The sequence below is a fragment of the Argopecten irradians genome, chromosome 16, assembly GCF_041381155.1.
Source record: "Argopecten irradians isolate NY chromosome 16, Ai_NY, whole genome shotgun sequence".
NCBI lineage: Eukaryota > Metazoa > Mollusca > Bivalvia > Pectinida > Pectinidae > Argopecten > Argopecten irradians.
Genome location: NC_091149.1, coordinates 32,024,833 through 32,052,387, shown reverse-complemented (window position 1 = coordinate 32,052,387; position 27,555 = coordinate 32,024,833). Strand labels below are relative to the sequence as shown.

The window sequence follows — 27,555 nt, the reverse complement described above, 5'->3', positions numbered from 1 at the left end:
TAATATCAAACCTACAGCTAAAATGAACAGTTGACACTGGGACAAGGGGATTGGTTTTAATATGATTGACGTGTGACAGACTTTCATGGTTCAGAGTTGCTTAACATTTCAGCTCAAATCCAGGATACTATTGAAGATGAGGATGATCTGGAAGATTATAAACCTCGGAAAAAACCTTTAGTAAAAAAAACGCGGCCCACAGATCCATCGTCCCCGCTGTCTCCAGTGAATGATTTCAGACCAAGAAAAAGACTGTCGAAGTATGCCTCACGTCTGGAGGGTTCACATATAGATCAGGGCTCGGATGAAGACGTTTTTGCTCCCACAGCGAGGCAATCATCTTCTAAATATTCATCGTCATCACGATCCTATGACCGTCAATCATTAAGGTCTACAACATCTATCGATGAAGATTTATACAGTAGGCCTAAACATCGGCCATCAAAACCTCCTGTTAAAGATAACAATTTGAACTCTGATGAAGATGAAGATATGTCGTCAAAATCTAGATTTTCTAAATATTCATCTCGAAATCAAAAATCTTCACAAATGAAAGACTATTCTTTAGAAGAGGAAGATTATTTAGCAAGTTCAAAGTACTCTAAATATTCATCACGTAATAAGAAATCTTCATTAGCAGCTAATTATTCATCAGAGGAAGAGGACTATCTTCCAAGGTCAAGGTTGTCTAAATATACACAGCCAAAGAGGTATTCCCTGGATGAGGATGTGTCTGAGGAGGAGGACTACATGTATCAGCCTAAATCACGGACAAAGCTGAGGAAGAAATACTCTTTAGATGATGACTTGTCTGACGAGGAGTATGTACCTTTCAGGCCGAGATACTCGTCCCGTAACAAACGGGACGACCTGGATTTCTTTGACGACGAGCCCTATAGCAGCAGGTACAGATCTCGTAACCATCGCTCATCATTCAATGATGACTCATATGAATCTGTTATAAAATCTAAATTTAGATCACGACGACATACGACAGATATTTCACCATTATCAATGGAAGCAGCAGAGTTAAGGTCACGCCGTCACCATGACGACATGCCTTTGTCAGCTGACTCAATGTCACATGGTTTCTGGACAAGAACAAGTCCTCCAAGGACTCTAGACCTTCCATTCACTCGTGAGTTTTTGGAAATCCTAAAAGGATCCATGGACAAAAAGGATAAGAAGCCAACAACTTATTCCCCAGACGCGCCTTCATCCTACAAACCAGCTGACAAACCATCACCATGGCAACAGGAATCCTCAGCCTCCGTCTCCAAGGGTATACCACTTGTTACTTGTGTGTGCCCCGCCCGCCTTGTTTGGAGTTTTGGTGTTGCCTCATGCTCTTGAATGAAAAGTGTTTTTTGAGTGTGTACAAGGTTCAAATCCATTTAAGCCCAGAAAAAAATATATATGTAACCTTTTATGTTTGTTTCCAAAATTTCCAAACCTATTGCCTCTATTCTGTGTAAAATAATACTACCCAATGATATACTATCCTCTTCCCAGTTGATTCAGTCGGTCTGTTTAAATGTTAGTAATGTCTCCTTCTGAAATGTGAAATACAAATTCCAATTGTGGTACAGTGTTACAATTGTATTAATTGAAGTTTATCAGGGACACCGATTTTTCTTTATTCAGGCTGTTTACTTAATTACCTTTGGTCTATAATATTTTTTCTCAGTTTCTAGAGAAACAATCTATATATAGCTGTGCTATAGATGTAGGATTAGTTGTGTGCTGATAACTATTGAATGCCACTACAAAGCAAGCAACATTACTGGTAACTGCTCCCATGTTCAGCTTGCCACAAAATACTACATAAGAACTATACTTCAAATCATCCTGAACTTTTTTCAAACATCTCCTCTTCAAAACAAAAATAAGTCTTGTCCTTCTGATTATCAGTATTCATGCATTCATCAATATTTCTGTCCAGATAATATTCTCATTCCATGATATAAGACATGTCCACCCACTACTGCATGACTTTGCCTATTCTGTTCAAGGTCTCATATTGTACATGTTTATACCTGGTAAATCATATTTATATTAGTGATTAGCTAATAAACTAGTCCTTATAGATTTTCAATCAAATGTGAATGCAAAGCATGACTCATTATTGCATAAAACTAATTTTTTCCAGTGTTGAAGTTGTAGAATATATACATGTAACATATACAGAATTCTGCTTTTAAGACTTTGGTCTTTGAAAAATACTGCAATCTTTAGATTCTTCAAAAATTTCTTTTGATAGATATAATATGATTTAGTATAAGTTAATTCAGTTGAAGAACACCTATATCTTTGTTTGTTTCGCTGTATTATGCACAACATCTCTAATTTGCTGCTTATGAAGCCAGTGGCTGAAAAAAAAATTGAAAAAGCTAAGCTTATCAAATGGAATGAAAATCAATTTAGGCCTCATCCATGGATTTTTCATTCAGTCAGGTCTAATGTGTATATTGTCATTTATAGAATTCAATCAAAATTTCTGTTTTCTTCTACTTATGTTGTCAATTTGATTTACACAAAGTTTCAATTAATGGCTTAATGTCTGCAGAAAAGGCTTTTATGAATAACACAACAATCTATTTTAATCTTAATTTTTCTGAGGGTAAAAAGATTTTCTAAATAAGACAGGTTTTAATTAACAATAATATAGTTTTCTGTCATCTTTCATATATACAGCTCTATCTAGTTTATTTCCAGAGAGACTTCATTTAATGTATTCTGTGCTAATTTGCATGGCTAAGTTTTAATTACTAAAGTATTCTGCACTATAATAACTCGTATAAGAAAAAAACAAGTATGACTTTAAGGTGTACATGTGAAATTATTCTAAGGTGTACATATGAAATTATTCTATAGTTTGTAAATGTTTGATTAAAATTTTATTTTGTTTTTAGAAAAATCTCGACGATCGAGTCGTGACAAGCGTCGTAATGACCCAGACGATCTTCCTCAGGCTGTGTATCTGGATTCTGTACTAACAGGAGGTAAACTGTACTATAAGTACTGTTATTGACAATAGGAAAAATCATTATAAATCATCAATTTATTTTGATTATAATGCAAAAAAATAATAATGTATAATCGTTAAAAGTTCTGATAGTCAAAGTTTTTTTTCAATAAAATTCTTTATCATCTTAATAATAAATTAAAAAGTAAAGATATCTAAACTGTCTCTAGACCCTAAAATGTTGGTAAGATTTTCTCAGCAGAATAATGATGCTGGATTATCTCCCCTAGTTTTAATATTCTAGAGACTGGTATAGCGCGTAGCCAGTCTAAAAAGGGTAACATTATATCTTTTTAATGAAAAATTCCATGTATCATTTACTAAAAAAATATTTAAAAAAAAACAACATTGAAATCAATTTCTGTATAAAGTCTCAAAAAAGAAATGAAATGAATATGAGTTTAATTATGTGTATTTATGTAACAGTACCTCCCAGAATGCCATCTTCTCGTCCAATGATCACGAACCAGGCTGGTAACCTTTTGACCTTGGCCTGGTTGCCAGCTCGTGTTCCGTCATATGTGAAGGGCTCTAACATGACCTACTTAGTGGAGATGAGAAAGCCACCGAGCCACCTGTGGCTGAAACTCATCGATAACGTGGAGGAGACAGAGTTCGATGTGTACGACCTTCAGGAGGAACAGGACTACATGTTCAGGGTCAAGGCCAAGAACGAGTTTGGATGTAGTGAGCCCACAATGCCTCTCTCCATCATACGTAACAAAGGTATATATATAGTAACAAAGGTATATATATAGTAACAAAGGTATATATATAGTAACATAGCCAAGAACGAGTTTGGATGTAGTGAACCCACAATGCCTCTTTTGATCATACGTAACAAAGGTAGTTAATTACAAGCGAAAACTTATTGCCTGTGTTAAAAATATATTCTATTGTATGTAGAGCAAGAGCCCTCCTACCTAAGAACAATATTGTTAGGATTAGCTTCACAACACCGCTGCAACCCTGACAGCTTCTATCAAAATACAAATGTATACGAATTTGTTGCTTTGCCACAAATATACATAGACATATTTAATACACCTTTCCAAGCTGGGGGAATAAAATATATGTATTGTGAGGGGAAAAATAAATGTTGAGCATATTACAGAAAATTCCAGTATAAAAGTCCTAACCTACAGCCAATACTATAACACTATTGTGATGCTAGAGCCGTGTAATTTATTTCATGCTTTATTTCCTAAACAGCATTTGTCATACAACAAATTCTGACGCTATGCTTTGTTGAAGCCAAGATTGATATTTTATTTTGATACTAGAAGTTAATAATGAGTTTGAATGTTGATTTGATAAAATTTTTATTACAGATGACTACATCGGTACAGCCGCTGCACTGAGTAGATCTGGGTCCCGAGGGAGCTTGGATAGTCCATGGTCACGTTCCCGAGCTTCGTCTGTTGACAGTCTGTTGGAATCTATGCCCACTAAAGGTCTGGGAATCATCCTTGCACCATTGTATTATGTTTACATAATGTCGTGAAAATCAAGATTTATCATTAAGCTTTCCATATGTTCTATAGAAAAAGTGTAACATGTACCCATCAAAACTAAGATATCTTGACATATTTAAAATGCTTACAATTTCACAGTTTCCATACAGATGTCTGGAGATTAAAAAGGAAATTTGCCTCCTAAATCTGATATATTTAAGGGTAATGAGTTATACAACTAGAGGGAGATAACCTAGTTTTATAACTAGGGGAGATAATCTAGTTTTATAACGATGGGGAGATAATATAGTTTTATAACTAGGGGAGATAATCTAGTTTTATATCTAGGGGAGATAATCTAGTTATATAACTAGGGGAGATAATCTAGTTTTATAACTAATGGGAGATAATTAAGTTATAAGGGAGATAACCTAGTTTAAAATTTTCAGCTTAACATTCAAACAATTATTACTTTTTCAGCTTGCAAACCTGAATTCAAACTACGAGATGACACATTTTATGGTGCAGAGTCCAGACCTGTGACAATATCCTTACAAGTGAAAGGTTTCCCTCTACCAAAACTGAGGTGGTACTTCCAAGGGCGAAAACTCAAACTAGGAAACCGTTACAAGTCTTGTATCTCCCCTAACGGTCTCGCCACACTGGAGTTCTCACGCATGAGCGAGAAAGACGTCGGAGAGTATAAATGTCGGGCAGAGAATGACCAAGGCATGGGTGTTAGGATATTTAACCTTGAAATGTCAGGTAGGTGTGATATGTACTGTGTTTGATATTACAGAGTTATCTGCCCTTTGGGTTTGTTTGTTGTACAGCAACTGTACATACACATTTGATGGCTGTAATCATGTATTTTTTTATGAGAGACAATTTTGCACTAAAATATGATGTAGCTTATTGTATTTTTGGTGTAACATTTCTACAGGAATTGTTATGAATTTGTGAATGCATCATTTCACTAATAGAAATATATATAGTTGTACTACAAAACCTTAAAAGAATACCTGGCCCAATCATTCAATGGTAAGCATAGAGTCTTAGTTTGGAGCTGTGTATCACAAGGTTCATGTCACGTTACAGAGGACTTGATATGATGCGTGTTCTGATACATGAAAAATTTGTCTTATTTTCATAAGCTTTATATGTCTTTGCACACATTCATTATGAAAAACATTATTAATCTTCAGTTTCCCACAGACAGTTCTCGCATTGATGAATTGAAAATTACTCCAACAGCCAGCTTAATTAGACACTGCAGCGATCACAAGTTTATATTCGTCATCTTAATTTGTCTAATCCACCATATTGTAAGCTACTAAACATAAAGCTAACATTGCTCAAGGGAGATAACTACAACTTTTGAGGTATCACTATAGACATTGAGGGCAAAAGATGCCAGTGATGTGCCAATCTTCAATCCAATACATTGATGCACCAGTCAATATGGTGGTTTCGAGATTCTAAAACGACTTGGGTAAAGTACAATTAGTCCCACCTTCGGGTGATTACGACATCACAAAAATTAGGTCAAATGATGACATCGTAATCACTGGAAGGTGGGACTAATCGACTGTTAATTGTACTTTACCCACGTCGTTTTAGGATCTCGAAACCACTGTATTGTTACACCTCTAAGTGTTACCCAAGTAAATCTTCCATATCTTGTCTTGTTTAGTAAAACATCCATTTGGTCTGTCATGTAGAATGAAATGGTCTATGAGTAAAGAGTCTAGTTTTACATTCTATAATAACTATAAACTTTCTCTTTTCATCATCGCTGGCTCAGTTTTATGATACTTTACCTTATATTTCAGATGCTCCGATATTCCTGGAGCCGGTCAGGAACATCGTGGTCGACCACAGAGGCCGGGCAAAGTTGGAATGTCGTGTTGACGGAATTCCCTCACCAACAGTAAAATTCATGAGGGATTGGCGCCCAGTGACAGAATCTTCTCGGGTGAAAATCGTCCACGAAGCACCAGACTACTGGTGTCTTACGATTGATAATGTTATGAGCAGTGACTGTGGTCAGTATCAGTGTGTGGCTGAAAATGTCTCCGGCAAGGCGGTCAGCTCGGCCAAAATCACAGTAGAAGGTGAGCATTTATACATAAAAATGTATGGCTTAAGTGGCTATGTAGAGTAGTCTTTATTTGTGTGATTTTCTATTTTGAGTTCAGCAATAGACCTTGCTTGTGTGAGGGGGTAAGGTCATTGTAAAGGGAAGTTAAGGAGTGGGATGAGAAAAGAAAATCTCTATGTCAGCCTGTAGTACAATTAGATATAAGAGTATGTATAGCCAGCACTAGCCATGTATAATACTGTTTCTAATAGGGTTTGAGCTGAGAAGAATGGGCTTCATGATTTTCATATAAATGGAGTTTCTGTATAATTGTAATGAACTTTCAGAAAAAGTTAGGTCATATTCATTTCCTGTTTTTAAAAGGATAAGAGGATAGCATAAATACAAACCCTGATCTAAAAACTAATTGTTATCAAACAAAATGACACTTATCTTGAATAGTTTAATATATCAAAGGGAGATAATCTTAAATAAGTACAAACATTTGCAAAATGTTTATTTCCTTTCAAGATGGTCTGAGCTACTTGCTCTTCACAATGAGTTAAAAGATTGACTTATATTGTGTGCTTCACAATTCATCATCCTAAAAGTAGAAGCGAAGATATACAGAGTAATTTGTTTTGTGCCCCTGAACATAATTAATCTATATATAAAGCAATGCTTGCTAGTTGTATTCTGTTTATGCATTTACAGAGTTATCTACCCTTCTGGGAAGGTATTAATTGTGATGTCATGTGTTTGATAGCATAATGGGACATCCTATATTTCAGAGAAAACGTCTCAATTTTGCTCTCACACAATGAGATCACAATGAATACCTAACCCCAAGGGAGATAATTCTATCATATGCAAAGACAGAATTTGGCTTCTCCTGTGTGTTAGATTAGTTAACTGCTATCCTGAATTGACAATTAACAAATCAGTAATGCTGTTGCTTTTGTTGGTTTCCTTTCAGAGACGTCAGCTGAAGGTAATATCTGTCTCCTTTTCCATCTGCACGATACATGTTATTTTTGTCTCTCTTTTCTCACTTATGATTCCTTTTTTTCTATCACCTAAATATTTCAGGTATGTCAACACTACCTACCTCATAAAGATCATGCTTTTTATTGCAATGTTACACAAATACTCAATTTATTAGAATTATCAGAAACAGAGATGTATGTGTCTTCTGTGAAATGTAGGAGCAAAAAGGGAGAAATTTTGGTATCAGAGGACACGATTTAGGTGGTATAAATTGGCTAGATATTATAGAATTTGGAGAATAATTACATGTGTATATAATTTTGAACACTTCAAGTAGTAAATATGGGGCAAGGAAATATTTATTTATCCTGACAATGTAGACAAAACATTTTGTCAATTTTTCAAGGCAATCCTATCCTTTATCAAGATAAATCTAGTATGAATACAGATACATATTATAGAATTAACAATAAGAAATAAAAGAAGACAATTTAGTCCAATAAAATTGTAATAAATACCATTCTGTAACCTTTAATGTCAAAAAGTCTTATCTCTTTCTGTATAGTCCTATCTGTATTGTTATAACTAAACCTATTTATACCACATATATACTGTTTGTTGCTATGTAACAGTATCCATGTATTCCAAGTGTTTCTATGTAACATTATCTTTGTAACTTGGTTAACAACATATAACTATCAAGTTAATGTTTTCTTTGACAAGTCTGTCTTGTCTCATGTTTGTAGCTTCCTTCACATTACATGTATGTGTTCATTATATTTCTATTGTCCAACTTACAATAAAATTTATCATTATATAATCAAAATTGCCCCCTCCATTCTTTTTTAACATAGTTTAACATTTCTCTATAATGTAAAGCTGTTGTTGAATTAGATTCATTTTTCTCTTCAGATATATAGATATTGACTGTTTCTATAATGATAAAAAAAAAAAACTTTTTCATTTTCCTGCATCATTTACCTAACTCATACACATGATTTTCCACGTTTAAGAAATGAAACACATGTCCAACATATGGGAAATTAGTTTACCTATTATAATTGGAAATATTACTAATTATAAGCTTATTATTACAAAACACAATAACTTTGATGTACGTCTGTGTCCACAGAGCGCCTGCCACATTCCCCCGGACTTCATTACCGCGAGGCTCCTGTCGAGGACTTTTATTATATACTCGAAGAACTCGGAAGGTATGTAGTTACTTCCCTTGTTTGAAATAAATTAAAAAATGCTGTAATGATATATAAGTATAAAGTTTCAATTGTAAGTACAAACAAAATGATGGTAAGCTAATGTTTATAGTGATTATCGTAAAAGTTATAGTCACCTGGTTTCTCTACAAGGTCAGAGGTGTGGGCAGGTTTATGAAAAAAACTTAAGTTAAAAGTTAATCTGATAAAAATACAGATCCTTATGACGACTCCATTCAATAATGGATCTGACAACATCCCATAATATAAGGGGTCATCTTCTGGTGACCTTTATACCATGCGTGCTACATCAATTGAAAACGCTATTTCCTCCTAGTATACATATACATATAACTTAGTTGTGCTCTTTGTTCGAGACTATGTACACAAAAATAATTCTGACAATTTTTCAATCAATTTCAAGATTCTGGACCATTTCTAAAGGTCACCAGAACGTGACCTCTAATGGGATGTTATAAGATCCTCTTATCAAATGCAGTGAAATTAAAATAAAGATCTGTATTTGATTTGATTGATTTAGTATCTAGGTTGTCCAGTCTGCATTGTGTTGGATGTGAACTTTTAAATTAGCCTGACCTATAACCATTATTGATATTGATAGCTGATGACTGGTCAAACAATCAAAGTACTGATGGTACTAGCTGATGACTGGTCTAATAATCAATGTATTGATGATACTTACTGATGACTGGTCTAATAATTGAAGTTGATGACTGGACTCTAATAATTAAAGTATTGATGGTACTTACTGATGACTGGCCTAATAATCAAAGTACTGATGGTACTAACAATGATGACTGATGACTGGCCTAATAATCAAAATACTGATGGTACGTACTGATGACTGGCCCTAATAATCAAAGTATTGATGGTACTTACTGATGACTGGCCTAATAATCAAAGTATTGATGGTACTTACTGATGACTGGCCTAATAATCAAAGTACTGATGGTACTAGCTGATGCCTGGTCTAATAACCAAAGTATTGGTGGTACTGTTATCATGAGGCTAACATCAAACTGTCACTTGAAACAAAACCATCTTCCACCAAATTTTGTGTATTCAACAAATTTTGTTGTAAAGGGGACGCCATGGTGTCGTACGGAGGGTGCTTGACAAATCGTCCGGGAAACAGTACGCTGCCAAGTTTATCCCTGTCGCTGATCCAGAGATGAAACATTTCTTCAGACAAGAACTGTACAACCTTCGGGCTGCCTCTCACAAAAATGTGGTGGATGCTGTTGATGCCTTCCAATCAAATAGGAGCTTAGTCATCATCACAGAACTGTATCCAATCAAATTCATCTTTACAAATATGAAATATAATTTTGGTGTAGGAATTAGTTTTGATTTCATAGTTAATCTGAGGTTTTAGCGGATTATTTAGCTTACTCTGACATGGTAATCAGTTATTTTTATTTTGAAAGTTTTAAAATAGATATATGGCAAAAAAAGGAAAGGTTTTTGAACAAATTAATTCAAAATCAAGAAAAGTTAACAGCAGCTGCCTTCATCACAGAACATGTATGAATATGAGATACTACTATACTTTCAAGTTAAAGGCTTTATAAACAAAAAATATAGAATTAATCCTGGCTGTAGCATGTGGCGGAGCAAAGTCTTTGTTTTGTTATTAGAGATAAGTAACTATATATTTGAATATGTTTCTATGGATATATATATTGTTGACCTTGACCCCATGAAAGCGCCACTGGAGGAGAACTCCTTGACCGCGTCTTATCCTTGGATAATTGGACGGAGAGTGACGCTGCATTCTTCACACGACAACTCCTAGAAGTCCTGAAACATCTCCACCAGCACAATGTCTATCACCTGGACATTAAGGTATAATATGGTATATTTGTTGTAAAGAGAATCACTCAGGTGTTAGGTAAAAATTGTGTGGCAAAATGATGGAAAAGGCTCTTTATCTGAAATATGGCATACTGAAATATCGCTTAGCTTGATCTAATGCAACACATTTACATGTATGCTCCAAGAATTAAAAATAAAAAATAGGAATATTGCAAGTAATACTATATTTTTGGTTTGATATTTCCAAAAAAATGTTATTCCCGCCATATTGTCACAGTAAATGCTGTGTTCTGATCGGTTAATATTCAGTGAAAATATCAAAAGAAGTGCTATTTTCACTCAGGTGAAATATTCAATAATTTCACCATAAAACCTTTTATTTCATTTTTTGAAAAAAAATTATTAAGTCCCTGTTTCCATTCCACAATGACAATACAAATGAGTTTCACTGTATGAAGATACATCTATTAGCAATGTTATTATAACGTGATTTACTTACACTGATAACAATAGGTGGTACATTTTACATTATATTTGTAGTGTCTAGTCTTGTTTGTGCTTTGGGAATATAGAGGTATATTAAAATTATAGACACTTTTGCTATCATGTTACACCTGTTAATTTTCTTATAAAACTTATAGAACTGAGGTAATGTAATGTACTCATTTACTTATTTCAGCCATCTAACATCTTGCTGAGTGCTTCCGATTCTGATGAGATCAAACTGATCGATTTTGGCCTGTCACGTCGTGTTCTACCTGATCAGACGGTTCGCTGCAACTACGGTACCCCAGAGTTTACCTCCCCTGAACAAGTCTGTAACGAGGCTCTGTCATCGGCAACTGACATATGGAGTGTTGGCGCTCTCGCTTATCTTCTGTAAGTAAATGTAATATAAAGCTTGTCCAATTTATACATATTGCTTTTTAGGCTGTAAACCAGCTTTTTTTGTGTGTCGACTAAATATCACGTCTCCATATGCCTGATGAAATTTTACAGCAATTAATTTTTGTGATGATCACTCTTGCAGCGAATACTTTTCTTGATATCTTATTTCTGTGGAAACGAACCGTTAATTAGGATATCTCTCAACAATTATTATTTGGATTTTGCAGAGTGTCAGGAATATCTGCCTTCCAAGATCGGACAGAAAAGGACATCCTTTCGTGGGTGGAGACTTGTGACTGGGAGTTTGATGATGAAGGATTCGAACTCGTGTCCAAGGAAGCTAAAGACTTTATCAGTAAACTACTGATTCTAGAACCAAGGTATGGGAATACAGTCGTTCTTTTCCTCTTCTACATAATTGTGTATGACACTGTGGGAAATTTTATGTTTACGAAATCTACTGATTCATGTAACCTGATCAGACTTTTCTTAACAACTACTGTTTTATTTTCTTCTTTTAATTTTCTCTAAATTTTTGGCAAAGCGACGAATCGATCAATATTTCGTGTTACTCGCGTTTTTATTCATGAAGGAGATGTAGCACAGTGTTGTCTTTATGTGCCCTGAACTGTTCGATCACAATATGTTTGTGTGGTCCCTCCAGTTCTAATATCATATAAAGGCAGATCGAGGCATGTTTGTATTGCAGATATTGAAAGTTTTGGTATTCAGTTCGTAATCTTCTTTTAGCAAAAATTATTTTGGGGGGAAAAAAAACATCTATACAATTTATTTATGGTACAAAGAATTAAATAATGTCAACATTGAAATTGAATTTATTAAATTTCTTTAATATCTATTTCCAGTGAGCGTCTTACACTGGAAGAGTGTCTAGACCATGCTTGGATCAAGAATGCTACAAACCGTGGTCAAGGATCGAAACTGAACATAGAACACCTCGCAACATTCCACAAACAGAACAAAAAGGAGGTAGGGACCACAGTATAGAAACGTTTCTAATATCCTTGACTATAAAAAGAGTATATCACATGACAAATATGAATCACATGTTTTACAGTTCAAGTTATTTGTTTATACATGTGTTGTACAATGTTGCTATTGCATTTACAATTTGTAATTTGCACTGGCCAAATTGTCCTACTTTGATATTATGTATGTATTGCGACTTTGCGTTTCAGTACTATCATTACTTTGATTTTTGTATTGTTATAGAGATTACTGGGAGCCCTACAGACATGTGCCCGTGTCCAGAGCCTGAAGGCCATCATTAACGACGACATTGAGGAGGAGGACACTGGTCTGTACCCACTAAAGGACAAGGCCTCAGGCGAACTGATCTATCCAGACTCTGAAAACTATGGAAAATTTCTTGACCAAGAGTCATGGGCAGATTGGCAGGTACGCTACCACCAGGGCGGTGATACTTTACTGGTACCTCTGGCGGAGCCTGACTACACAGCACGTGTGCGTGAGTATAAAGAAGCCATGGGGGAGAGTGATAACTCAGAGGAAGGATCGTCAGACGGGACGATGAAGGAACGAAGATCGTTGAAAGACGTTGAAAAGGAGTATGTATCCAGCAGCAACCCTTGTCTACAGAAGGAACTAGAGTGGGCTCTGGTAGCAGAGGAATTCAAACAACAGCAACAGACACCAGAGGAACTCTTTGATAAGGAACAAGTTGATCCTGGTAAATTTTATTTTTATTATTTCATGGTTTAGTCGGCAGAGTCACTCAATTGTTTACTTTCCCTATGCCAAAATCAGCCGATAATTGGGAAAAAGCCCATATAAACATAATTAAATCATTTTGTCTTCTCAATATGTCATTTCTTTAATGTTGTATCATGATGAACTTATTTCCATTTGCAGCAAAATTGCCATTATTTGCCACAAAATTACGAGACCATGCCTTCATGCCAGGTGAGACTGTGACCTTGACCTGCAAAGTACAAAGTGAGGGAACACCTTCTGTTAACTGGTTCCGTAATGAGGAGCAGGTCTCCGAGGGTAACCGTCTCCGAACTTCTCTGTCTGAAGATGGAACAGCAACCCTGACAATAGAATTGTCAAAGCCATTTGATGAGGGAGTGTACAAGTGTGTAGCCAGGAACCAGACAGGGAAGTCAACAAGCTGGGCAAGAGTGCTGGTGGGAGGTCAGTAGTCATGCAGATCAAACTTTAAACTACCCGGTACATGTATTTATTTCAGACTAATAATTCATGGAGTCATACTAGATGGGTATGGCAGATTTCTAAAATGAATATAGAGACATAGAGCTGGAATATATGCCTCAGGATCCTAACCAATTCTGATATACAGTGGAATCCACTTTATTTAAAATAATCCCTGTTTACACATATTCATTGTCCTTCTCCTTGGTTATGTTGAAATTTGGATAAATTGAAGAGATTTTCGATTTACCAAGGTCTTCAATATAACAAGGATCCACTGCATATGTTTTGAGAATTATCATTTATTAGTTCAACTCTATTGGATCACAGTTGAGATTTTTATACTTTTAGTCAAAATGTACATGGCATAGTTGAAAGGTACTGAGTGTAGGTCAGAGATTTTTCTCTGGGTACTACAATTTTCTGCCGACTCGTAAACCAGATATATATTTGTGTTGCAGGTGTGACTGAGGAGCCAGGGCGGCCGGTTGTGGTCCAGGTGTCGGGTACAGAGGCGCTGCTGGTCTGGGAGCCCCCAATGGCTGATTGTAACACACCTGTCACTGGGTACAGGGTGGACTACAGGAAGTTTGGTAAACACATTTTCACTGAATTTTACAGTCGTGATCTGAATATGATGGAAAAACCTTTGAGTGAAAGATATTCTATGGTAATTCAGATCATTTTCTTTTCTCTATGTAACTCCTTCTATATTTCCCTATTTGATGTGATCATCTTCAGTACTTTCAGTACTTTAACTTTTCCTCTGTGTCTGTGGTTTAGGTGACGAGACCTGGACTGTAGCTGCCAATGTCATAGATGAGTGTTGCCTGGTGACGGGTCTACTACAGGGGAGGAGTTACAGATTCCGTGTGTCCTGTGTAAACAAGTTTGGTATCAGTCCATATAGTGTAGCCTCTACAGAGGTGAAGACCAGGACAGACCCAGGTAAGTGATTTTACAATCTCTCTCTGTAGATAAGTGTTATGCTTTTCAGTACAGATTATAATGTAATGTTATACTTTGAACATTAATCATGTTTTTCTTACTCATTTCTATTCGAGACTACGGTCATTTACACTTCTTGTGGGTAAATGTTCAGTTATTTGACAGGTGTAATATGTCATTTAATTCTTAACTCGATTAAAATTAAGACCAATAAAAACTCATGACCCCCCCCCCCCCAAAAAAAAAAAAAAAAAAGTCAACAAAACAAAAACAACAGCAATAAAATGATCGGTTTCCAATATGAGGCTGGATAAAGAAAGACATTTCATGCCCTGTCGTTTATCATTTACAGATGCCAAGATTACTGTTGATAAGTATATGGCCGCCCTCCTGGCTAGACAGAGAGAGGTAGAGACACGCCCATCCCCGGCCTCCAGTAGGAAGGGGTCAGAGATCAGCTCCTCAGGTCTGACCCTGGTGGAAGGATCACCCGAGGACACTTACAGCTTCCTAAACACTCTTTACAGGTATGAATTATCTCACAGGGTCATAGGCCAAGGTTGATTGTTACAGGGTCATAGGTCAAGATTGATATTCACAAGGTCATATGTCAAGGTTCATAGGTCAAATTATTGCTTTTCATTGTTACATGTCTGTTTTGTTGACATATTAAGGAAATATCATCACTACATCTCAAATTCTTTTATTTTGGGATTTTTGTTTCGCTTTGCATTGATATATGATCTATATTTGATTACATCCCGTTTACTTTTCAGCGGCGGTTTCTCAGACTTGGTATGCTGTAGAAAGTCTGGAAGTAATACACTCTATCTCGGCAAGATCGTTCCTGTTCAACACGACAACATGGATGCCACAAAACACGAATACGAACTGTTAAAATCTCTTAGTCATGAAAGAGTTGTCTCCCTTTACGAATCTTACCTGTATAAAGACAGTCTGTACATGGTCCTGGAGTTCCTGTACGGACTCAATGTCATTCAACATCTATCATTCAAGACAAAATACACGGAGGACATGGTTGCTAGGGTGATGCGTCAGGTCCTTGATGGAGTTGAGTATCTACAACATCAGGGCGTTGTCCATCTTAACCTCCAGCCCAGCAGTATCGTGATGGCAAGTAGGAGACATCTGGACATCAAACTGGTCGACTTCAGTCTGGCCAGGAATGTCACCAAGACAGGAGAAGTAGTGGCAGTGGAGGGATTCCCAGAATTTATAGGTAGGGGAGACAATTGGTTTCTGTCTCTTATGCAATACATTAATATACTAAAAATGTCCTTAATTATGTAATTGTTACACAAAAAATAAAAGCCAAAAAGTAAATTTGTAAAAAGTAATATTATTGCTCACTAAATCTATATTGATGTATTGTCATATTTTAGATAAATGTTTGTCGATAATAACTCAAACAAATTTTTTACCGTGAACATGGCATGACATTAAAGATGCTCCACCGCTGACAAATAGCAATTAATTGCGTCCTGAAAAAAATTTGGGCACAATGACCTATATAGAATAAAGTACTGATTGCGCGCATCATTAATTATAAGAATAGCATTAAGTATTGGTTATTACTGTATTTATATGTTTGACATTTATATAAAACTGATTTTACTCACAGCCCCAGAAGTCGTTGCCAAGGAACAGACATCATTCCCAGCAGACATCTGGACAATTGGAACTTTGGCCTTCCTCCTGTAAGTAGCATTTGCTTCAGGTTTGTGTATCCATTTGTCAACTATTCAGCTAAAGTGAAACAAGATTTTTGCCAAATTAAATGTAGGAGGAGATGATTGCATGCAGTTCAAGTATCAGACCCATGGGCAATAGCCAATGCTCTATTCTGGATTTGCACATTACAGAGTTATCTGCCCTTGTAGGAAGGTATTGCTTGTGTTGCCATGTGTTTACCAGTATAACATCATACTTTGCACAGAAAAGAACTTGAATTTTCCTCATAAAATAACGATGTCACAATTGATACCATCCACAAGGAAGGTAACTATGATATGCAAAGATGGAATAACTTCTAGTTGAACTAAATGGTCAATGATAACCGACTTATCACAGTCCAGCTACATTTGTATAGAATGTTTATAATTCTCTGTCTCAGGTTGAGTGGTGAGTCACCATTCGCCGCACCAACACAGAAGGATACCTACTCCAACATCGTATACAATCGGTATGATGCCCATGGACTGTACGAGAATGCCACCAGGGAGGCGCTTAAGTTTGTGTTCCAAATTCTTAAAAGGACACCAAGGTATATATCAGTATTTTATTCTCAATATTTTCAGAGTAGGCATTGGTATACATGTAATGTCGTTCTGTTGTGTATCACATTATATCACTATGTATCATACCCACCAGGTTCCTTCACAATTCTTAATCTTAATACTGATGTGAATGGTTTATATATTGTATATTTGTCTAATATATATGTCGATTCTGTAAAAGCTGATTTTTTTGTTATATCACTCTTATTATTATTACAAATTTGATCACAAAATGATATTGAAGACATTTTTTCTCTTCATATCAGAGGTGAAAAATAACATTCATTGATAATTGTTCATGCTTGAATGGCGAGTCAGCATGATTGATTTTGATATATGAATATTTTGTTCTTCTTTCTTTTTCATAAGTGAATAACTCCTCTTTGTTTAGTGTTATATATATATATGAATTCAAACTTATCTTCCTTCAGAAACCGTCTGACAGCAACCGGATGTTTGGAAGATAAATGGCTTCAGGTTACAGATGTGATGACAAAGTGCCGTAAGGAAGTTGTCTTCTCCACATCCAAGTTACGCACCTTCTCCCGACGATACCTCATCAACCGTGACCTGGAAATGTATCCCATGATCCACGAGGAGACGCCATTGCCCGTATCCGAGGAGCCGGAATTTGATGAAGAGGAAGAGGAGGAAGAAGACACCACAAGTCATGTGTTAGATGTAAGTTTCAACAAATTGCTCAATTTCAAATGGGAAAGAACTGTGAGTGTGGATGTCTGTGTGTGTGTCGGGGGGAGGTGGGGGGGGGGAAGGTGTATATGAACACTAAAGCAGGTGCCACATTGTCGTACAGGCATACAGTATTTAATGATGCTGTAATCAACAGATATGGTAACCTTCAATAAATTTCATACGATCATACAAATAAAAATAAAAGTGTTTGAATCACTAAATTTCTCAAATTATTTTAAAATGTTTATATATTGTTCTAGATCTGTATTTTAATTATCTGTTTTCTCTTTATTCCAATGTCTAATATAATTACAAATCATCTAATATAGAAGAAGTTATATCATTGTGAAATCTAATAGATTTTCGAGTTTCCCACTAAATGGTCTCTTCCCCATCTCTCTCTTTTAAAAGGAAACTGAAGAAGCTTCTCTGAAAGAAAGCGACTCTAAGGAGCAACCAATCAGCTTGGAGGTTACAACTGTGGATGAACCAATAGAAAATGATGTTATTCCTGAAAGTGATGAATCCGTGGAAACAGAGGTGACCTTATCAGTACCTGCTGAGGAGACTCAGGAAGGACAGACAATTGAAGGCATTGAGCAGCTAGCTACCGATATTGTGTCCTCAGCCATGGATGAAGCTCTTCAGGCCCCAGAGTCAAGCCCTGGAGAAGGCAACAGTGAAGCTTAGAAAACCTTCTTCTGTGTGACGATTTGTGATTGGTCAAAATAGACTGTTCTCTTGTGTGTTGATATATGATTGGCCGATGTAACGTTTAACATCAGTGGTTTACAGAAATCAACGCTCACCCAATGTTAGTGGAATAGGAGATATGTGCTCAGTTACTGGTTAACATTGATGCACTTCTCGATCTTTGATAGCATTGTGAGCAGTTTTTTTATCTTTTACTAAGACGGTGCTGGAAAATGGAAACGTGGTGTTCCTATTTCGTGACTTTTGATCCGTTTTCATTTATAAACGGATGTGTATTGGAGATTTGGTTTTTTAAATGTTTCTGAGCTACAAGTTGTTTGATATATTGATTTTTGCTGTATTTAGTTGACTATGGATTTGTTCTATATTAATGCTTGTTTAAAGGATTTAATTAATCAATTAATATGTATTGGATTTATTGGATTTGATTGAAGATTTAACATAATGACAATGTGTTCGTTTCTGTCCCTGGAAAAAATTTGTATTCAGAAGCTTATACGCAAAAACTCATTATACATATATGCTTCAGAATAAGATTTGAACTATAACCCTATGTGATATATACATAATAATATATAAACCACACTACCCAGAATGTGATTGTTAGATAGTTCACTACTTTGATACTAACCATGTACTGTGTAGTATTTAAATATTGACAAATAATTTATTATTACATATATCTGAGAATTATACAACTTAATATGTAATGTATTGAAATCAATGTTTAAAATCTGATTTAAAACTGCTTTCGATTATTAAACACATATTTATGTAAGTCACAAGTCTTTCATCCTACTTTGGAGATGTAAACGTTGGAAAATTCAGTCATGGTAAACTGCTAAATTGATAATATACAGTTGTTAAATTAGTAATAAACAAATTATGAGTGGATTATATATCATTCTTTAATATTATATAACTGCTACATGTATTTCTATCAGAATTTAGCCACATTTTACCATGCCATTGTGATATAGTTGACAGTATATCTATATACGCACTTTTTATTATCTGCACCTTATAGTTACTATAGTAACCGTTATAAAACCTATATGGTTATCTTTGGTATAATAAACAATTTTATAAAGATCTTATAATGACATGTCATTTTTGTAGGGTATTTATATATTTATAAAATTTTGTATTCAAATAGTACCTAGTTTTTTGGAAAGAAACTACTTTTCAAAATTATGATAAAATATATTTATAATATACATGTATATTATTGTGTACAATATAAAAGTGTAAAATTTGTAAATTAATATTTAGATATTATTGAAAAAAATATTCATTAAATTTAAACATTTTGATAAAATATATTAATGTATAATCATAAGCAATACAAAAGTCAATTTTATAAATTTCAATGTTTAAATGTTTTTGAAAGAAAGAATATTCATAAATTGTTAAATCTTTTATGATATCCAGAAAAAAACAACTATTTAAGGTTATGCATGAATATGTGCTAATGGAATAGTGCAATAACTGTGCAGTCTTGTCATGTCTATAGCACCACTCGATGTCACGTGCTTAACGTGTTAAATTACCCATTGGATGACGTTGATAAGGAGTACGTCATAGTTTTAACATTTGTTTTCACTGAAATAAATGATTGGGGCTGACGTAACTGATATATTGTCTTTGAATTAATCATGTTTGGAGTTTCATTATTGACGATTTGCCATATCTGGATTTCACCTAGAAATGTTTTTAAACTAACACAAAGGCCTTATGGTGTTGAACTTCTAACCTGTTATTTACATCGCATAAGGACTTTCCCCCCAATATATTTGCCCGGAATTGCTCAACGGAACCCTACATGTCTGGAGATATGTGAGACCGTGCATGTGAAGCTGATGTTGGCTGGGATTTCTACTGTGACCTGGTAACTAAGTATGTAAGGAGGATAGTGGGATACACGTTGTAAGACAATGGGTAATTTTTCACAAATCTGTAAAATGTCTTTGTCAGATTGCGTTTCTTAATTTATAGGTGTGCTGTTTTCTTTTTCAGAAATAAAACTATTAGTTTGAACGAAAATGCATTGGTTATTTATTTAATGATGCTTACTTTAAAAAAAAACCACCTCATTTTCACGTGCGATAGGAAATTACGTCACCGCAAAAATGTTTATATTGCAAAGTAGAGGTAAAGTAGTTATACAACAATGGAAGATCGCGAAATTAAGTTAGCTCGGCGTGAAAAAGTCCTTAGACTTGATTACACTCAGTTAGTTCGCCGTGAAAAAGTCCTTACATATGAACATTATCAGTTAGGTCGCCATGAAAAAGTCCTTACATATGAACATTATCAGTTAGGTCGCCATGAAAAAGTCCTTACATATGAACATTATCAGTTCGCCATGAAAATCCTACATATGAACATACAGTCAGGTCGCCATGAAAAAGTTCTTAGGCTTGAACATATCAGTTAGGTCGCCATGAAAATGTCCTTAGGCATAAACATGCTCAGTTTGGTCGCCGTGCAAATAAGTTGATTTACGGTATTTACTTCAATCAAAATGAATTTAAATCTAATTCTAACGAATTGAAAATTACTAATGTACACACGTTTCAAGACAGGGAACGGTTTGTGACAGTTATCAACTATCACCCCTTAGATCAATTTTCGTAGCTGCCTGCACATTTTATAGAGATACCACTCCAACAAGCAAATCTTGGGCGATGAGATGAACAGTACAGTGACATACGCCCATATACACGGAAGACGACGCTCTGACTTTCGACGAATTGGATACTGATATCTCGATTACTCTGATTCGGACTGCATGCACCAGCTACCAGAATGCCGAGTCTCTTCAGTGGATAGTGCAGTGAGGCGAGAAAGCACGCACAATGATAATGGTTATCATTGAGAACCATTGAAAGACATATGTGACGTTTTAGTAAGCCATCTGACATTTTGCTTACTGTATGCTATGCATAGGAAATAAACAATGGATGTGCTCATTTTCAAAGACACAAACGTTTTGAAAACTGTTTAATGATATTAACGGAAACACAGGCTTAGCTTAGGTTACATTTTTTTCGCTATCAGTAGGTGTTGTGCTATAATTTATTAAGTAAAAGGCTTGCTAGGGCGCGACGATTTACCCAAATACACCCAAATATACCCAAAAACACCCAAAACCCCAAAAAACACATAAAAACGACCCAAAAACACTGATAATTGTTGTTTTTCTAAACGCAGAATATTGCTTAAAAAATGTGTATTTTGAAATCAATTTGCGATAATTTCGGGTTTTTAGGTCATCTGGACCCGAAGGGTCAGGATGACCTATAGTCATCATGTTTCGTCCGTCGTCGTCCGCCGTGCGCCGTGCGCCGTGCGCCGTCCGCCGTGCGTTAACTTTTCACATTTTGAACTTCTTCTCAAAGTTCTACCATTGCAATTTGGCTGAAACAGTGCATGAAATAATCCTGACATGGTCCCGACAAAGTGTTGTTATTTTTTCGGGTTTGATCCCAAATCAAAGATGGCCGCCACAGCCGCCATCTTGGAAAACACATTTTGAAACTTCTTCGACTCAAGTTCTACCGGGTGCGATTTTTGACTGAAACTTGCATTGAAATGATCCTGACATGGTCCCGACAAAGTGTTGTTATTTTTCGGGTCGATCCGAAATCCAAGATGGCCGCCACAGCCACCATCTTGAAAACACATTTTGAACTTCTTCTCAAGTTCTACTGGTGCGATTTGGCTGAAACTTGCATGAAATGATCCTGACATGGTCCTGACAAAGTGTTGTTATTTTTCGGGTCGATCCGAAATCCAAGATGGCCGCCACAGTCGCCATCTTGAAAACACATTTTGAACTTCTTCTCAAGTTCTACCGGTGCGATTTGGCTGAAAATTGCATGAAATGATCCTGACATGGTCTGACAAAGTGTTGTTATTTTTCGGGTCGATCCCAAATCCAAGATGGCCGCCATAGCCGCCATCTTGAAAACACATTTTGAACTTCTTCTCAAGTTCTACTGGTGCGATTTGGCTGAAACTTGCATGAAATGATCCTGGCATGGTCCCGCAAAGCGTTCGGTTAATTTTCGGGTACGATCGAAATCCAATGATGGCAGCCAGCAGATCGCCGCCATATGTGTTGAATAACTACATTTTGAACTTCTCTGCATCAAGTTTTCCTGGTGCGATTTTGAAAGCTGTGATAACTTGTCAATTGAACTGATTCCTGACATAGGGTTTACTCTGACCAAGCTCATGTTGGCTCAAAAGTGTTAGCTGTTATCGGATCTAGTATACCGATAAGATCCAAGATTGCCGTGCCTCACAGTGGTCGCTTCTACAAAACACAATTTTTGAAGCCTTCTTCATCAAGTTGTCTACCGCCGTGCGCGATTTGATGCTGTTAAATTGAGTGCATGAAGATGATCCTGACATCGGTCCTGACAAAGTGGTGCGTGGCCTCACTATAATTTCGGGAGGATTTCACGTCCTCGATATCCCAGAAATAATCCCAAGAGGATATTTGACCCTTCCCCCACCCGAACGGGGAATTTCAGTGTCCCTCTCGGCCCCAAGTTCACAACCCCCCCTTCGATGGCCGCCCCCCCCCCACAGCCGGTTTTGTTGTCCATAAATTGGTAAAATGTGGCCGCCACAGCATTTTGAACTTCTTCTCAAGTTTCTACCTGGTGCGATTTGGCTGAAACTTAGCATGAAATGAATCCATGACATGAGTCCATGACAAGATGTTGATTATTTTTCGGGACGATCGTCAGCTCTGACTCCACCAAAAATCCAGGAAGATGGACCCCGCCAAATTAGACCGCCCATTCTTGAGTGTAAAACACATTCTTGAACTTCTGTGTCATCAACAGTTCTCACTGGGTGCCGAGTTGCATGGTATTAGAAATGATAACTTGCATGAAATGTTCCTGGCACTGGTCCTGACAAGTGTTGTTATTAAATTTGGGCATTCGATCCGAATACTCCAACGATGGCGCCGGCCACTAGCCGCCATCTTGAAAACACATTCTTGACACTTCCTTCTCAAGTTTTACTGGTATGCACCTATTTGGCTTGAGGAAAACTTGCTGATGAAATGATCTCTGATATGGTCCCGACAAAGTGTTGTTATTTTTTTCGAAGGGTCGATCCGAATTCCAACGATGGCCACCACAGCCCGCCATCTTGAAATACTCATTTTGAAACTTCTCTCAAGAGCTTCTACTGCGTGCCAATTTGACTGAAACTTGCATGAAATGATCCTGACATGGTCCTGACAAAGTGTTGTTATTTTTCGGCTCGATCCCAAATCCAAGATGGCGCCAACAGCGCCGCCATCTTTAAAACACATTTTGAACTTCTTCTCAAGTTCTACCGGTGGCGATTTGGCTGAAACTTGCATGGAAATGATCCTGGACATGGTCCCGACAAAGTGTTGTTATTTTTCGGCGGGTCGATCCGAAATCCAAGATGGCCGCCACAGCCGCCATCTTGAAAACACATTTTGAACTTCTTCTCTCAAGTTTTCTACCGGTGCGGTTTGACTGAAACTTGCATGAAATGATCCTGACATGGTCCTGACAAAGTGTTCTCAGTAGCTTGGGGTAGTGTTTTGTTAATATTGATATCATTCAAAGGGGAACAACTCTAACGACGATTTACCCAAAAACACCCAAAAAAACTTGACATCAAAAAACATAAAATGTGATATTGTCAGAGCAGTTTTTTTTTCATTTTTCTATTGAAAAATATAAGTTTTGACGATCTAAGATGTGAAATTCATTCAACGGCACTATAAAATACATATATGATTCTTTATCAGTATTTGCAAAGTAAAGCACTATAGTCCGCTAAAAATAGATTTGTTCTACCTATATTATGAGGCTTTTTTTGCCTAATATATACACATTGAATTACAAAATTAAAAAGGCCTAATTATATCATATAACCCCATGTAATGTTATTACTGCACTTCAGGCGTAAAGATCGTGACTCTTGGTTAAACTGCCCAAATCCACTTTGAGATCCTATTTTACATTGTAAATTAAGAGCTCAAAATTAGATTTTAAAAATCAGAACCAATGTATTTTAAGCATGGTAATTAAATAGAAAGTCATGTATATGTTTTTGTGAGAGACTGCTATTTAATCAAGTTCAGGTCAAAAGTTTTTTCACACTGTTCTTTGTATTTTTTCTTTGAATTTTCCTGATCTCGTCTACAGATGGATTTTATTAAAATTTTGTATAGTTATAGAATATTGTCTACTCTAGATCTACAGCTTATAATCATCTAAGACATTGTTTAATGATGTAAGAGCTGTGCACAAAATTGATTCTTGTATATATTGATCCATCTGTATATGATAGATCAATATCAGACAAAATACAGAATGATAAGAAATAAAATTCTTAATAGATAAATATACTTTATTTTGCGTAGCAATTACGACATCAATCAAATAATGCTTTACAATAAAAATACATTTCTTTATGAATCAGATTAAAACAAAACTATGTAAAATGTTCAAGACACTACTCAATGTCACAAGGAATATATATATACATATTACATTGAACATACTATGAACTTATAAGATATTGGACATATAATGTACACAAAAATATATATTCATAAAAATATCTTTAAAATAACAAGGTATATTTGATCATCTCAAAGAATCAAGATATTTAAGAATACGTAAATTGCATAAATTATAAATGGAATTAGAAAAATACAGAGTACATGTGTTTAAAACGCATACATATCAGTCAACATGACACATAATTACTTTGATAGATGGAATTTCATGTACATTGGAAATGTCATGAACATATGTAAAATATTTGCATAATATCAGTAAAAGTGTAATACATGTATATTTATCTGTCTAGATTACCATATACGGCTCCGAAAAGCAAAAATGAGACAGGTAAATGACAAAGATAAATGAATAATCATACAGTATTTTTCTAAAAAATATTCAGGAAAAAAAAAAGTAATATACTTATCTGTCTAGTTACCATAGATGTATATGGCTTCGACAAGCGGAAACTGAGACAGATACTATATAAAACTTATGATTTTGGGAAAAAAGGATGGTAAATGTAAAAGATAAATGGATAATCATACACAAAATCTTCTGAAAAATATTCAGAAAAAAAAAGTAATATACTTATCTGTCTAGATTTCCATAGATATATATGGCTCCGACAAGCGGAAACTGAGACAGATACTATATTTACAATATATACAATTTACCAACATATCGAATCACACTTGCATGGAAGTGGTACATTTTTCTAAACTATCGCTTCCTTGTTCTTTCTGATTTACAACGTCGTCTCTTGACCAGTTTTTTTTTGCCACTGTTTGATCCTTGGAGCTTGACACGAAAAAAGTAGTTGCAAGATGATTGAATCAATTTTGCATGTAATCTCTTTGTTGTTTTCTTTTTTTGCAGAAATGCCCGAAAAATGGCTGTCTTTTTCCTTACTACTTTTTTTTGCCCAAAACATCTGCTGTTACTGTGAATGATTGAAATCGTGGGTCTATTATGTAGTTGCCACTTCCATGCAAAGCCCTTCGAATGTCTAAAATTTGTATATTGGACACCAAAGACATCTTGTTTATCAGTTCAGGTAATTTATGTTCCCGAATGAAACCAATTATCACAAGATTCACACAAAAGACTTTGAGTATATTGCTACGGCCCGGAGACCCACCACTAATTTAAATGCGATTGACCTCTCATTTGCATGCGATTTTTTCTCTTTTCCTCTTTCGAGACAAATATGCTGCCACTGTGCTGGTGTTATTGTAATTACACAACTTCTATAATAATTTCATTAAATGGAAATAGTTTCAAACATGTCCTACACAAAAACTACATTGCATTGAAACGCTACTCTAAGTGTGAAAAAATAATGTGGATAATTTGGCATCAGTGGTAGCGATCGGTGGCCTTATTCCTAGACCACGTCATTTGCATATATTTTAGTGTAAACATCACGTTTGCGGGTAACACTTACAATAAGGATATTACCCCAGGATTCTTTCGGTATGTAAGCTATCTAATTGTACTTTGATGTATACATTCATAATCTATTATATATAATGTCAACTTTTTCTAATTCATAGTGAAGTAAAGAAAGATACAAATGTTTGTTTGTTTTTACCTGTATTGTACATTGATAGTCAAGGACTCTGCGCACAAAGAACTGGTAACGTTCGTCATTGTGATCATGTCATTACGAATGGCCCACTGAATTTTAACCTCAAGTCTCACTCAATCAGACGCTTTTTGATAACGGTGGGGGCTAAAAACCATGTAGCCCGCCCGGTGGCGAGGCCCGAGCTTTAAAACCCGAGACCGAGCTTTGGTCTATTTTCGTTTTTCTCCTCTCAAAATAGCACGTTATTTTAAACATGTTTTGGCACAAAGAATCTTTAAGGTACTTGCTATCTATACATATAATTACACTAATTTCCTGCAATATTGTGGAATTTACATAAATCGTCCTTTATCACTTTTCAGGGGCACCTAACCATGTAGCCGCAAGGAGCGTGACATTTTACGATTATCCCAAATTATTTTAATTCTATGCTTTTTTGTTTTAAAGTGTTTTTAATCCAAAACAACAAGTAAACATAGTGGTCATAAAGGTATAAATTTCAAAACATCAATATCACATTATTTTCAAAACGAATTCTGCCTTTTTGTAAACTCGGTTGACCTGTCTCGCCGATCTCATGTTACCCGAGCCGAGCCACGAGCTAAGGGGCACAACAAACTCCTCCGACCCGAGCGTTTTAATGAGTGTACTTGTAAAAATTGAACACGTTATTTTTACAATACTTGTCATAATGAAAATTAATGTAATTGCAGTTTATCATATTATATTAATATTTAAATTTTATTAAAAATGACAATAAGTACAAAAAAATTGACTAAATTCAAATGAAATATTAATTAAGACAATACAATTGTGTTATGTTCAGGACATTTTCCACAATAATTAATTTGTTGCTGTCGTTGTGTAGAAAACGAATATAACCAAGCTCGGGCTAGGGTTTTAAAGCTCGGGCTCGGGGCGGGGCTACATGGTTTTGCCCCACCCTTGTTAACTTCGTACGCATCGAGCGTCCTGGTGATCTATGCAGAAGCTTAACAAACACGATTAATTCTGAGTTACGCTGGCTCCTTATCATTTTCGCACGGATTGTCAACTAAACGCA

General features: G+C 35.8%; 1 protein-coding gene across 6 annotated transcripts in view; it reads left to right on the top strand.

The window, feature by feature from the left end:
- Positions 1-20,375, top strand: part of LOC138310319 (twitchin-like) — a 136,389-nt gene extending 116,014 nt beyond the window's left edge. For 4 of the 6 annotated variants that reach the window (XM_069251486.1, XM_069251487.1, XM_069251485.1 and 1 more), the window contains 23 exons: positions 113-1,282; positions 2,913-3,002; positions 3,452-3,751; positions 4,357-4,479; positions 4,960-5,244; positions 6,312-6,593; positions 7,536-7,550; positions 8,679-8,760; positions 9,865-10,068; positions 10,488-10,626; positions 11,276-11,475; positions 11,712-11,864; positions 12,351-12,474; positions 12,718-13,195; positions 13,378-13,662; positions 14,142-14,273; positions 14,464-14,628; positions 14,981-15,155; positions 15,405-15,868; positions 16,271-16,346; positions 16,763-16,912; positions 17,357-17,606; positions 18,030-20,375. In XM_069251486.1, the coding sequence (XP_069107587.1) occupies positions 113-1,282; positions 2,913-3,002; positions 3,452-3,751; positions 4,357-4,479; positions 4,960-5,244; positions 6,312-6,593; positions 7,536-7,550; positions 8,679-8,760; positions 9,865-10,068; positions 10,488-10,626; positions 11,276-11,475; positions 11,712-11,864; positions 12,351-12,474; positions 12,718-13,195; positions 13,378-13,662; positions 14,142-14,273; positions 14,464-14,628; positions 14,981-15,155; positions 15,405-15,868; positions 16,271-16,346; positions 16,763-16,912; positions 17,357-17,606; positions 18,030-18,308 (5,621 nt within the window). In that variant the 3' untranslated portion in view covers positions 18,309-20,375. The remainder of the gene's footprint in view (positions 1-112; positions 1,283-2,912; positions 3,003-3,451; positions 3,752-4,356; positions 4,480-4,959; positions 5,245-6,311; positions 6,594-7,535; positions 7,551-8,678; positions 8,761-9,864; positions 10,069-10,487; positions 10,627-11,275; positions 11,476-11,711; positions 11,865-12,350; positions 12,475-12,717; positions 13,196-13,377; positions 13,663-14,141; positions 14,274-14,463; positions 14,629-14,980; positions 15,156-15,404; positions 15,869-16,270; positions 16,347-16,762; positions 16,913-17,356; positions 17,607-18,029) is intronic. The other 2 variants (XM_069251488.1, XM_069251484.1) reach the window with 2 other exon arrangements.
- Positions 20,376-27,555: the final 7,180 nt, after the last annotated feature.